Source organism: Notechis scutatus, chromosome 2 (genome assembly GCF_049901735.1).
Source record: "Notechis scutatus isolate UNSWTSFEM ecotype Mainland chromosome 2, rNotScu1.2, whole genome shotgun sequence".
NCBI classification, from domain to species: Eukaryota; Metazoa; Chordata; class Lepidosauria; order Squamata; family Elapidae; genus Notechis; species Notechis scutatus.
Genome location: NC_142010.1, coordinates 41,981,182 through 41,995,657, shown reverse-complemented (window position 1 = coordinate 41,995,657; position 14,476 = coordinate 41,981,182). Strand labels below are relative to the sequence as shown.

General features: G+C 35.7%; 1 protein-coding gene across 5 annotated transcripts in view; it reads right to left on the bottom strand.

The window, feature by feature from the left end:
- The window catches only part of ITPR1 (inositol 1,4,5-trisphosphate receptor type 1), a 246,074-nt gene that overhangs the window by 146,832 nt on the left and 84,766 nt on the right, over positions 1–14,476 (bottom strand). For all 5 annotated transcript variants that reach the window (XM_087954613.1, XM_087954609.1, XM_087954611.1 and 2 more), the window contains 2 exons: positions 2,451–2,537; positions 447–605 (listed from right to left, as the gene is read on the bottom strand). In XM_087954613.1, coding sequence (XP_087810739.1) covers positions 447–605; positions 2,451–2,537 — 246 coding nt within the window. The remainder of the gene's footprint in view (positions 1–446; positions 606–2,450; positions 2,538–14,476) is intronic.

Below are 14,476 nucleotides of genomic sequence, written 5' to 3'. Positions count from 1 at the left end.
AAATTTAATAGGGAGAGTAATTAAATGCATTAAATAACAAATGAATAATGCTTGTGTTGCATTAGATAGCCAAGGTGAACAGAAAGAACAGAAAGAGTTCTTTGGAGCTTTGAGGCTAATATGTATTGCAATAAATAAATGATCATTGATGGAAACTAAAATATCCAGCACAGTTCTTAAGTGAACAGAATGACATTATATTCACAATCATTCAAAATCTAAACAGTTATTATTCTACTCTTTAAAAATGTTTCTTGCCTTCAGAACATTTGTTTCTATAATAATTTTCTTTCTCTCGTGCACAATTGTTTTATAGGAGGGCATGGAGAAGAAGGACTGCATTATATAAACAATGCATTTAATTAATTACAAGAAAGTATGTGATGAAGAAAATGTTTAACATTTCATATTGCAAACCATTTTCCCTGGCAGTTCTGTCAACTTACACTATCTCCTATAGAACGCAGTTTGTAGAAGGGTTGTATATAAAACCAGGAACCTTCATTGCCAGCCTCGTCTAGTGTCACTCTCATAGCATTCTTCTCTAGCAGAGCTGGAAGTCTCTTATTTACTGTTAAATATTTGTTGCTTTTTAAATGCAGAAGCTGGAAAGAAAGAAAAGCAACAACAAATTAAAATTGTTGTGCCTACTGCAATAATTATTCACAAGGCTGACATTTTATATAGATTATCATTTGATTTGCTTTTGGCTCAATACAATGTACATAGTGGTTAGGTATCACAAGTCATGGGGTAATGTGAGAAATCATCACCTTTTGGCATATGCAGCAATGTCACCCAAAGCATGGCTTAACAACTGATTACTGTTTGAAGTAGAAATGTAATTTATTGATGCTTTTAAAATTCCTGTACTGTTCATATTATAAAACAGAATGATATGCAACAGTTGAGCATTCTACCCACAATTTTCTACTGTTCCAGCGATATTTCCCAGTTTAGGAAGAAGTTTATTGAAGACTTGTATAGTTATTTTAAGGCTTGTTGAAGCTTGTATAGTTACATTCCAGGTTTCCTAACAATTTTCATGACATAGCAAGAACTTTAAACTGGATTTTTCTTTTTATGTGACTCTCTCAAAGTATTTAAAGAATGTTTCAGTCTTAAATAAATATTTAGGTAATGGAAGTATGATGAAGATGAAGATACGATGTTGACACTGGGAAATAAGTCAACTTCGAGCACCAATCGGGCTTCCTGTACCAATAAAGCCAGATGTGGAACTTGGAAAAATCATAATCTCTAAAAGCTTCTACCGGACATTAATTTTATCAAAGGGAAAAAAAAAGAAAATTGGGAGCCCGCTCCTCTCTCACAAATGGCATTTCAGCCACTGCAGACAACTACACTCTGACATTGGAACCTGAATATTTAGTTAGCCAGTTTATTTGACGAAACAGAGCAAGAGTCTGGAAGAATGGGAATATCCCATAGGTATCCTGTAGATGTTCAAACAGATCACCCCCAAAAGCCCTAATTCTGTGTTGCAATTCTTCTTCTTTGTTGCCAACATCCAGACTATGGGGCAAAAAAAGGCAACAGATAGGAGTGGGTGCTTCCTATCACCACAAAAGATAGACCTCTCTCCTAAAATCTTAATGCTTCTAAGAGGTCACAGAAATAGGTGGTTTAAGGATGACATAGGCTGAAGACTTTGTCATGGAAGTCTATGGTTTTCCCAGTTACAATGTATGGCTGTGAAAGCTGGGCCATAAGGAAGGCTGAGCACCAAAGAATTAAGGCCTTTGAACTATGGTGCTGGAGAAGACTCCTGCAAGACCCTTGTTCTGCAAGGCGATCAAAGAGGTCAGTTCTAGAGGAGATCAATCCTGACTGCTCTTTAGAAGGCCAGATCCTGAAGATGAAACTCAGATACTTTGGCCACCTAATGAGAAGGAAGGATTCACTGGAGAAGAGCCTAATGCTGGGAACAGTTGAGGGCAAAAGAAGAAGGGGACGGCAAGAATGAGGTGGCTGGATGGAGTCACTAAATCATAAATAGACTCCGGGGGATGGTAGAGGACAGGAAGGCCTGGAGGAACAGTGTCCATGGGGTCGCAATGGGTCAGACATGACTTCGTGACTAACAACAACAAGTCTGAAGACTTAACTTATGCTGGGGGAACCTGTAACATCTCAAAAGTTGTTGAATGAGATCCCTCACCTTTGGTCACACAAGCAGAGGCTGGTGGTTGTTGGATATCAGCAACACCTTGAGAACCAAAGGTTTCTCATTCTGACTGAACTGCTAACTAGGATATAATCTCTGAACAAATAAGAATAGCAATACTAATTCATTTTTTTCTTGGTTTCCATAGACATTTTTAAACCAGAATGTTTTCAGAAATATCATTTTGCATTTTTCTCTAGGCTGGTTTGAAAATAATTTAAATTACCTGTACTATACAAGACTTGCTGAAGACATGGCTTACCTGAATAACATTACCATATTGGATAACTGTACCAAGCAGCTTCCTATTTTCTGTCTCATTCTGCTTTTTTTCCAAATCTGCAGCATGCTAAGTTTAATAAACAAACAAAAGATTCGCTATTGAGAAAGGATGGGAAAATCTGCAACGAGTTGCTTTTTAAAATGAAAAATGTTATAAACAATACTTCAATTTCCTCTCCTCCCCCCTCAAAATCATTGCATAACTGAATTCAACAACACTTAAGAGTTCACCCACTGAACTCATACTTGTAACTCATGACTAACTAAAACATTCTAAATGTAATTAATCCCCTCAGAATAGGCTAAACTCCAATGGATCCAACTCCATTCTCAAGTATCAAAGCTTCTGTTGCTGTGTAAAATTGGATTGCTCCACTATAATTCCACTCCTATTCCTGGCTTTTGAAATTCATATTTTGAAATGCCTGCTTTCAGCCATTGGTTGCTTTCTAACCCAAGTCAGAAATGTTGGCTCATTTTATTGGTTTTTGGATTTTAATAGATTATAAAGATGAAGGGAAGATGAAGGGAAAGGGAAGAGGAAGAGAAGTAAAAGGAAGTACAGAGCAGGGGAAAGAAAAATATAAAAGGAAACAAAGACATGTACTAAAAATCAGTCATAGATGATAAATTTAGGTTAACTTTCAGATTCATATCAGAAACAGCAGTGAAATTTCTTTCTAAATCTCACATTCATTCTGAGGTTTACAAACAGTTTATATAAGTCTATAAGGGCAGAACCATTATTACATCCATATTTACTCATATACAACTAAAAATATAACATTAGAAATGAAATAGCCTATATAAGCATGTGGATTAATCCAAAATATTCCAACCATGGTGGGATTCAAAATATTTTACTACTGGTTCTGTGGGCATGGCTTGTTGGGCGTGGCAGGGGAAGGATACTGTAAAATCTCCAGTCAGAGGTGATATTTGCCGGTTCTCCGAACTACTCAAAATTTCCACTACTGGTTCTCCAGAACTGGTCAGAACCTGCTGAATACCACCTCTGATTCCAACCCATTTTAGAACTCCTCCCAATAAATACAGACAGAATTTAAAATTTTGGACAGAGTACAAATCCAAAAATAATTACTTATGTATTATATTTCTAATCTGCCCAGAAGAACTTTGGCTGGTATACAACGTCAAACAATAAATTATCACATCTAAAGTAATTTCAAGAAAAAAAATGAACCACAGAAGAAAAACAAAAATAAAATCCCAAGAACCTGTAGAGCAAATTTTATAGTAAATTAAAGCCCTATTTTTAGAAATAAGTTATCTTTCTTCTGCTAGATAATAGTAAGACAAAAATTGCATTTCAAGTATACCGGTAGTTCTACAAGCTGACCACAAGATGCTGCTGAAAATAATGACATTCATTGCAGACTTGGAAGAATATTTTAAATCCCACCATACAAATGGAAGGAAAGGATGGACAGGAAAAATATAAAGACCAAAATGGCATTTACTGCAATGTCAGTAAGGTTTCTATGTAGATTCTAATGCTAAGTAAACATCAAAATCCAAGAAGCCACAGTGGTGCAGTGGTTAGAATGCAGGATTGCAGGCTAACTCAGAGTTAGATCTTGACTGGCTCAAGGTTGACTCAGCCTTCCACCCTTCCGAAGTCAGTAAAATGAAGACCCAGATTGTTGGGGGCAATATACTGACTCTATAAATCGCTTAGAGAGGTCTGTAAAAACACAACGAAACAGTATATAAGTGTAAGTGCTATTGTTATTGCTAAAATTTGTTTGTTAAAACATGGTCGACACCCCCTGGGTGCTTCCCATGACCACCACCATAAATACAGTTTTAATTTTCAATACTGTATAGTAAATCCTAGTATCACCCATCCAATAAAAATGCTGAATATGAAAAGCAACTGCTATCTTTCAACAAAGGAGCTCAGTTTGGACCACATCTGCCATAAACACAGCAACCAAGATCAGATCATTTAATGTCATTGTCATACTGGCTGCCCTCTACACTAGTGAGATCTGCAATTCTACCACAAGAATTATTCATAAGATCAACAACTTCCAACAATGTTACCTCAGAAGGATACTTCATACTTCAAATTGGGATCATGTCACAAATGAGGACATTCTACAAAGAAGTAATTCCCAAACACTCTCTGAGAGAGTAACAGAGCAAAGAATGCCCTTTGCTGGACATGTGCTCCTCATGAGTGATTGGATACAACCAGATGGTCAGAGAAAAAGAGGAAGGCCACAGAAAACCTGACACCAAACAATTTGGGAAGATCTGAAAAACATTAATCTTAAATGGAATGATGTGGGGACTGTAGCTGTAGACCAAGAACTGTGGAATAAACTTCTAGCTCAATGTGCTTAGCACAGGATGTGATATAGGAGTCCTATTGGTATAGTGGTTAGAAAGCAGCATTGCAGGAAAACTCTGCCCACAGCTTAGAGTTTGATCCTGACAGGACTCAAGATTGACTCAGCCTTCCATCCTTCCAAGGTTAGTAAAATGAGAACCCAGATTGTTGGGGGCAATAAAGTGTTGTTTTAAATTGCCTAAACAGTGCTGTAAAATAGTATGGGGCAGTATACAGGTAGTCCTTGACTTACAACAATTCATTGAATGACTGTTCAAAGTTACAAAGGCACTGAAAAAAAGTGATTTATGACTATTTTTCACACTTATGATTGTCGCAGAATCCGCATGGTCATGTGATTTACATTTGGATGCTTGGTTCATATTTATGACAGTTGCAATGCCCCAGATACATGTAATCCCCTTTTGTGACCTTCTAACCAGTGACGTCTATGGGAGGAGTCTCCAACCTGGGCCACTTTAATCCTGGAGGACTTCAACTCCCATAATTCCCTAGCCAGCAAAGCTGGCTGAGGAACTCTGGGAGATGAAGTCCACAAGTCTTAAAGTGGCCCAGGTTGGAGACCCCTGGTCTATGGGGAAGCCAGATTCACTCACAATGGCTACTAACTTAACCATTGCACCTCCATAATTTTTAAAAGTGGGAAAGGATCCTTAGAGCAAAAAGTTTAAGAAACACTGGTCAAAAAAAGTTAGTCCTCGACTTACGACTACAATTTAGCCCAAAATTTCCTAGCAAGACAGTTGTTAAGTGAGTTATACTCCATTTTATGACTTTTCTTGCCACAGTTGTTAAGTGAATCATTGCAGCTGTTAAGTTAGTAACACAGTTGTTAAGTGAAACTGGCTTCCCCATTGACTTTGCTTGTCAGAAGGTCACAAAACCTGACCACATGGCCCAGGACATTCCATCCATCATACAGTTGCCAAGCGCCCAAATTTTGAATACTTGACCATGAGGATGCTGCAGTGGTCATAAGTATGAAAAATGGTCATAATTCAGGTTTTTTTCAGTACTGTTGGCACTGGAACTTGATACAACCAACATGCAAATTATTTTCCCTTTTTCCTTGAGGTCTTGATTTTTAGGAGACCCTAAACCAGTCTATCTCAAATTATTAAATCCTCTTGAGCTTTTTTTAAATAAAAAGTGTGCATGTTTTACATTGTTGTTGGTGATGAAGTTGTAGCATGATTTGCATGAATTTTTTAAAAAATGATGCCATTTTTAGTACTTTTTTAAAACACAAGCAAAGGAATTATTCTGCATTGCAGCCACTAGGTGTCACTTTGTTAAAAGAAGAATTAATTTTGTATTCCAGTGAAAACCGTCCCAGATTCCTAAATCCCTTAAATGGTATTAGTTTAAAATAACCTGACCCTTAGCACAGCTTGATCTATTCAGCAGAAGATCCTGAATTCCACCATTAGATACACAAGCCAAAAAGGCACGTGACTAAAAATGCATGTTGAACATTTTTTTACAGATTACTTCAAACCACATGGAAGAAAAAGTACCAAGACAGGAAACAGCCTTGATTCTCAATGAACGCTCTACATCCAGATGTTGTGTGAGAAATTATTCATTAAAAGCCAACCACTGTGTTATCTGTGCTTTCTCTATTGCATTCTACTGTTCAGAAAAGACTTATCCTGCTGCAGCCAAGAGCCCTGTAGCATTTCAAATAATCGTATGTACACACACACACACACACACACACACACACACACACACGAGACACCTTTTCTTAGTGCTGCTAAATATGGCTAAGATCAAAATGCTTGCTTGGGCTTGCCTGCCTGCTTTGTATTCTTACCCAGCCTAGATCCCATCAAGCTATTTTTGAAACAGCCCTCGGTTTCAATTCAACTGAGAGTGTGTGCACGGCTGGACAATGTAATTGTATAAAGAACAGGTTCTTAATCTCTTCTAACCACATGAAATGTTTATAAGATTAACCAAAGGCATTTTTAATACCAGGAACTGATTTGACTTAAAGGATCAAATAATTTGTAATTATTTTCCCTGAACAGAAGTTATACATTTCCAGTTACAGATACCATAATAGCAATAGCACTTAGACTTATATACTGCTTCACACTGCTTTACAGCCTTCCCTAAGCAGTTTACAGAGTCAGCCTATTTCCCCCAACAATTTGGGTCCTCATTTTACCCACCATTTTAGGATAGAAGGCTGAGTCAACCTTGAGCCTGGTGAGATTTGAACTGCCAAATTGCAGGCAGCTGGCAGTCAGCAGAAGTAGCCTGCAATGCTGAACTCTAACCACTGTACCATTGCGGCTTATAATGCTAGTTCTTTGGATTCAATTTGGTTCCTTCCTTCCTCAGAAGGACCAGACATATAAAAAAGGGATATTTACTGGTATTCATTCATCCCAAAGATTAATAAATGTTGCAGAGGCAACTCTGGTTGGCTCACAGCATTTTAAAAACAATTAAAAATAATATAAAGCAAATAATTCATTGGTTAAAAATACGTGCTTCGGCTTTCTACTTCCATTTTGTAGAAACATAAATATTTGTTTTGCTTTCTGTTTTTCAGATAAAGTTAACACTGGCTGAGTTTATAAGATTCAATAAATAAGGCAGTCATAATGATGATTTATTCATTCTCCCCCCCCCCACCCCCCATTTTCTGGGTTTGCACACTATATTAGGCTAAGGGAGTTGCGAGTGGAAGGCACTGTTCTGTTTGTGGTTCTGCTTCCAAGGCCAGTTCTAGTCTCTATTGGTGTGAGGGAAGTAGTCAAGCCCAAGGCTCCTGCTTTGCCTCAGGGCTCTGCCTTCCTCCCTTTTTAAAAAATATTTACATGAAGCCACTGGGAGGTCACATTGAGGTATGGTATCATCAAGATATGGATGATATCCAGTTCTACATCTTTGTCCTCAGACATTCAGTGAAGTGGTCAAACTTCTTTTCCAGCATGTGGATGCTGTAAAGTCCTGGACAAGGAGGAATGGGTTGTGGTTCAACTCTACCAAGAGTAAAGGGCTATGGATTTGGAGTCCTCAGATCTGGGGTTTGTTCTTTGGGTTGGGATGAGTTGGCTTTACCCCACTGAGACTCAGGGGTTTCTCCGGCATTCAAAGCTCCTGTTCAAAAAGCAGGTGACAGCTGTGACCAGAGAAAGTAGCTTTGTACAACTGTACCTTGTGCACCTGTCGTACCCATTTCTGGACCAGGAGGACTTGTTCATGGTCACTCATACCTTAGTCATTTCTGATTGAATTAGTGCAATGAGTTCTACATGGAGCTGCCCATGAAGATTATCCAGCTTCTGTTGGATCTGAATGCAGTGACACAGGAGTTATGGGCACATCTTGCTATGCCCATGCAACAGCCTATTCTATGGACTGCACTAGCTTCCAGTAGGCTTCCAGTTGCAATTCAAAATGCTGGTTATCCATTTTAAAACCTACATTTCTTTTTTATATATATACTTTTTATTCTAGAAAAAAAAACCATTTATTTGACATACATTTAAAACAGACAAATCAACACACACACACACACATATACATACATATACACATTTTACAGCGTATATTGAGCAATGGTTAAAAAAAATTTTTTCTTTATCTTTATCATTGACGTGATCTGCCTTGTTACATTAACTCCTTCGTTCTTTTAATGTTTTAATTTCTCTATATAGTTTATAATTAAATGCACGTCTTCTGTCATTTCCATAACTTATCCAAATATCAAATATTACCTTTTCTTTAACCAATCATACCAAATGTTCCATATTTCATAATAGTCACTATTTTTTTTATTTTTTAACAATTTGGTTAGGCTATCCATCTCAGCACATTCATGTATTTTTTTAATTACCATATCCTCTGAAGGAATGAAAGACTGTTTCCAGTTTTGTGCATAGGTTATTCTGGCCGCAGTTATGATGTACAAAATTAAATATTGATATTTTTTCTCCATTTTTAAATCTATCATACTTAGCAGAAAGGTTTCAGGTTCAAGTTTTAAATTTTGTTTTGTTATATTTAAAATCCAATTTCTAATATTTCTCCAAAACTTCTGAGAACATGGGCAAGTCCACCACATGTGAAAATATGTTCCTTGTGCGTAGTTACATTTCCAACAGTTGGGTGGTAGGCTGGGGAACATCTTAGCCAGTCTCACAGGAGGTAGGTGCCAGCGATGAACCATTTTATATAAGTTTTCTTTATACGAGACTGACATGGTTAATTTGTAATTTGTTTGCCAGATGTGTTCCCACTTATCTAATTCAATACTATGACCCACGTTTTAGCCCAAATTATTATAGATTCTGTGACTGTTTCTTCTTTTAATTTGTAATATTTATACGTTTTACTAATTGTTTTCTCTTCCTCTCCTAGCCGTATTTTATCTAATTCTTGTGGGATCATATTAAAGCCAAATTGTTGTCTATCTTTTTAATAATGGGCTTGTATTTGTGCAAAGGGCCACCATGCTATCTCCTTTCCTTGAATTTGTATTTGGTTCCTATTTTTAAGCTCTCCAGAATCATATAGTAAATCTTTATACCTGACAATATTTTCATAATCCAATAGATTTGGATATGTTACTGCTTCCAATGTAGATAGCCCCAATGGAACCTTTGGGTAGTGGTTTTCTTTAATCTTTTCCCAGATATTGAACAATACATTTCTTACATGATGCCTTTGGAAATATGAATGTTGTTTAGACTTTCCATCCCACATGAAGGCATGCCAGCCAAGATGGAGATCAAAACCTTCTAATACTAATAATCTTCTATTTTCTAATTTAACCCAATCCTTAAGCCAGTTTACTATAGTAGCATCATAATATAATTCAAAATCTGGAAGGCCATATCCTCCTTTTTTCTTGGCATCCTGTAATAATTCATATTTCACTCTGGGTTTTTTCCTCTGTCATATAAATTTAGATATACATTTGTTTAATTCTACAAAAAAGTTCTTTGCTAACTTGACTGGCACTGTCTGAAACAGGAACAACAGTTTTGGCAAAATATTCATTTTTACTGTCAAAATATGTCCCAATAACAATAACTGCAATTTGGCCCAATCATCTAAATCTTTAACTATTTGCATTATTAACTTATCATAGTTATCTTTTTTAATCGACGAACATCTAGCAGTCAACCAGATCCCTAAGTATTTTACTTTATTTACCACCTGCATATCTAATTTATTTGCTAGTTCTTCCTTCTGCTCCTTTGTACAGTATTTTGTTAACACTTTTGTTTTTTCTTTGTTAATTTTTAACCCTGCCACCTTTCCATAGTCTTCTATTTCTCTTAGTAGTATAGGGCTCGTTTCTAAGGGTTCTTCTCATATAAATGCCATATCATCGGCGAATGCCTGGAGTTTATATTCTTCTTTTTTAATTTTTAGTCCTCTAATCTCTTGATTTTGCCTAATTTGTGCTAAGAGAGTCTCTTCTGCCATTATATACAATAGAGGAGCTAGGGGGTAGCCTTGTCTTACTCCCTTATTTATCTTTATGGTATCTGTATTTTCCCCATTTATTAATATTTTTATGGTTTGCATGTTATAAATTGTCATAATAAATCCTATAAAATTTTCACCAAATTTCATGCCTATTAGTTGTTTAATAAGGAAGTTCCAATTCAGGTTGTCAAAAGCCTTCTGGGCGTCTAAGAATATCAATGCCATTGTCTTGGTTGAGTGTACTTCATAATATTCTAATATATTCATAATGGTTCTTGTATTTGTTTTTAATTGCCTATGGGGGAGGAAGCCATTCTGATCAGTGTGGATAATTCTACTTAATACTTTCTTAATACTCACTAATACAGTGACGTGTCCAAGTGAGACAGAGAGATCGGAAGAACAGCTGAGAGTGAAAACTTGAAAAGAGGACAATTGACACTTTAAAAGATTTAAGGAAAGGATGGAGGAAAGAAATTATAATTGTAATATTTGTCTGATAACTGTGATAAAGAAAAAAGGAAGAAACAAGATAACTAAGATTTATAAGTGAAACTAGGACTGTGTGGAGAAAAAGAATAAAGGAGCAAGAAGAAGAAGAAGCCGAAACAGAAAGGAGAAACGAAATGGTGAAAGTGACTGTGCAAATTTAAAGAGGACATTTATCTTAAAAAAGGAGAAGGAGAAGGAGAAGGAGAAGGAGAAGGAGGGGGAGGGGGAGGGGGAGGAGGAGGAGGAGGAGGAGGAGAAGAAGAAGAAGAAGAAGAAGAAGAAGAAGAAGAAGAAGAAGAAGAAGAAGAAGAAGAAGAAGAAGAAGAAGAAGAAGAAGAAGAAGAAGAAGAAGAAGAAGAAGAAGAAGAAGAAGAAGAAGAAGAAGAAGATGATCATCATCATCATCCATGGACATTATTCAGCTGGTCAATCATATATGTAACTAAATAATATTAGTAAAACATAATCTTAATAGATATATGTGTATTAGAATATTGAGTTAAGAATACTGGTTAATATTTTTGAATAACTGGACAATTGAAAGTGTGTTGTATAAATATAGAACTCAGACCTTCAAGTAATAATCATATAGTAAGAAATTGAGGTATTTTTATCCTGAGGTAAGCATATAACTAAGAACTCTAAAGAAATAGATTAATTGATATTTATATATAGATAAGAATTTAATTACTTTAATGAATTGGCTGCTTTAAATTAATTAATTAAGCATATAAGACTGTTGATTTTGTGAGTAAATATATCTGTATTTGATTAATATAGAATTCTCTTAAGTATTGTAATAGTTGAATAAATTCAATAAGAAAAAATAGAAATAAGAGCTGATTGTGATTTTCCATAATAGAATTTTGGTAATTAATAATATAATAATATATGTATTAATATTACTATTGAACTGAAAAGGAGAGGAAAATAGTGCTCTGCTAGGGATAGTTGATGGTAGATTGGAAAGAGCTGCTACAGATAGTTAAAATGGCAACAACATCAACTACAAATGTAAAATCAGGAAAGAAAACTACAACAACGACGTCTTCACCTATGGGGCAGAGATCTATAGATGCAATGCTACTGGCAGAAAAAACTAGTTCAGCTCAAAGCCTGCAGACAGTACAGGCAACGCTCACTATGATGCAGGAAATGATGGCAAAAACCCACGAATTGATAGCGAGGAACCATGAAGATATGAAAACAGAGATGAGAACTGAAATAGGACAAGTGAAAAATGAAATACAAAATTTGAATAGTAAGATTGGAAAGATGCAGGAAAAAGTGATAAAAAAATGAACAGAAATTAAATTTAGTAGAGGCAAGAACGGAGATGGTGGAGAACAAATTAGAGGATTCAGAACAAAATTGGAAAGTGATCTACTGCGAACCCCGGGATTCGATGATACACATGGAATTAGAGAAGGCATCATTTCATCTTAGGTTCCAAAATGTGGTGGAAGACAAAAAGGAAGATGTACGTGCAATTATGACGAATCTGATAGCGGAGGCTTTACAGAAACCCAAACTAGAAATTGAAAATGACGTAGATGAGGTCTACAGAGTATATACACACTATGCAAGGAGACATAGACTACCCCGAGAGGTTCATATTCGATTTGCGAGGAAGATAACACGAGACCTGCTCTATAGTAAGACCAGAGATGAACCACTTGTATACAAAGATCATGAAGCGGTTACACTGAAACAAATACCTAGGAGAGTCAGAGAGCAGAGAAGGGGCTACCAATTTTTATCAACTCAGCTTATTAGAAATGGTATTCCATTTAGGTGGCTCACCCCAGAGGGGCTTTTAGTTTCGTGGCAGGACAAAAAATATAAAATTGATACAATTGAAAAAGCACAGGAATTTCGTGAACGACACATAGGATCCGAGGAAGAACAAGAAAGTAGAGACGACCTAAATATAAGAAGCCAAGAGGAACAACTCTCTGGAGAAAAAAAATCTGATTCACACTCTAAACCCCAAAATCTTAGAGAAGAAGGGGAAGGCAACAGACTAAGAAAAAGAGAGCCTAGAACAAGAAATGAAACAAGAAATGCCTCACACAGTCAGTGACACTGATAGAGAAATCACTTTATTTTCAGTCAACATCAATGGTTTAAATCTATCATCAAAAAGAAAATAGATATTTGAGAAACTTAAAAAACAAAATGCTGACATAACTTGTATCCAAGAAGTGCATATTCCAGATAATCAAGCAGACCTCTTAAAGAATATAAATTTGGGTAAAATGTACCCAGCACTTGCAAATAAAAAAAAAAAAAAGGGGGGGGGGTATTGTAGTATATGTAAAGGATTGGTTGCAACATAAACAAATATACAAAGATCAAGAAGGGAGAATGCTCTTTATAGAAATAAAGATGTTATTAATTACAATATATGCTCCGAATACAAACCAAAAAGACTTTTAAAATAGGCTTCAACATAGGATAACAGAATTTGAGTATGCTAACGTATGCATTGTAGGAGACTATAATGCAGTCCCAGACAAAGATAAAGATTATAGAACTTCCAAAAAAAAAAAGGAAAGGAAAGGAGAAATACCCTTCGTCTTTTAATAATATGGTAAGAGAACTTAACTTGAAAGATGTGTGGAGAGAATTAAATCCAAATAAAAAACAATATACCTTTTTTTTGAACCCCCACCACTCTTGGTCCAGAATAGATCAGATATGGATGGACCCTAGGTTAATGGAGAATATTGAAAGGATCAAGATTTTGCCAAATCTATGGGCTGACCATAATCCCATTCAAATTAAATGGAAAGGAAAGAGAAAAATTGGAAGATGGACATTTAACAATATCATATTAAGAGATAAAGAATATATTGAAATGATAAAGAATTGAACCTATTTTTTGAAATAAACAAAAGAGAACATACCTCTCTACAGAATCTTTGGCATACGGCCAAAGCCTATGTGAGAGGTCTAACTATTGCTTATAGTATTAAAAAGAATAAAGAAAAAAGACAGCAACAAAACATATGGAGGGAGAAACTGAAAGATTTGGAAATAAGTAGACAAAAGGACCCAAACAATTCCAACATTAAGAAAGAAATTGATCTGGTAAAACATAAAATAAATTTAAATGTACAGGAAGATTTGGCCCAAAAAATTAAATTAGCAAAACAAAATTATTTTGAAAACGCAAATAAGCCGGGGAGGTGGTTAGCCCATAAAATTAAAAAAAAACAAGAAAAGAGAACGATCGTAGCTCTCCAAGATCAGGAAGGGAAATTATGTATGCAGACCCAAGAAAAGAAAGAAATTGCTAAGGAGTTTTTTTATGAAATTGTACCAGAAGAATCTATTGATCAATATTTGAATGAAAAGAATTTGCCCAAAATTATTGATGAAGAGAAACAAAATTTGAATAATAAAATATCTATAGAAGAAATTAGGAAGGCAATTGGAACACAAAAAGCAAATAAGAACCCTGGCTCAGATGGAATTCCTTCGGAATTTTATAAGAAATTCCAAGAAACAATAGAGGAGATATCATTGGACTTATACAATGAAGCCCTGGAGAATGCTAACATGCCTAAATCATGGTTGGAAGCATATATTACTCTTATTTTAAAGAACAATCAGACCCACAAAAAATTCAAAACTATAGACCAATATCACTTTTAAATGTAGATTACAAAATAATGGCT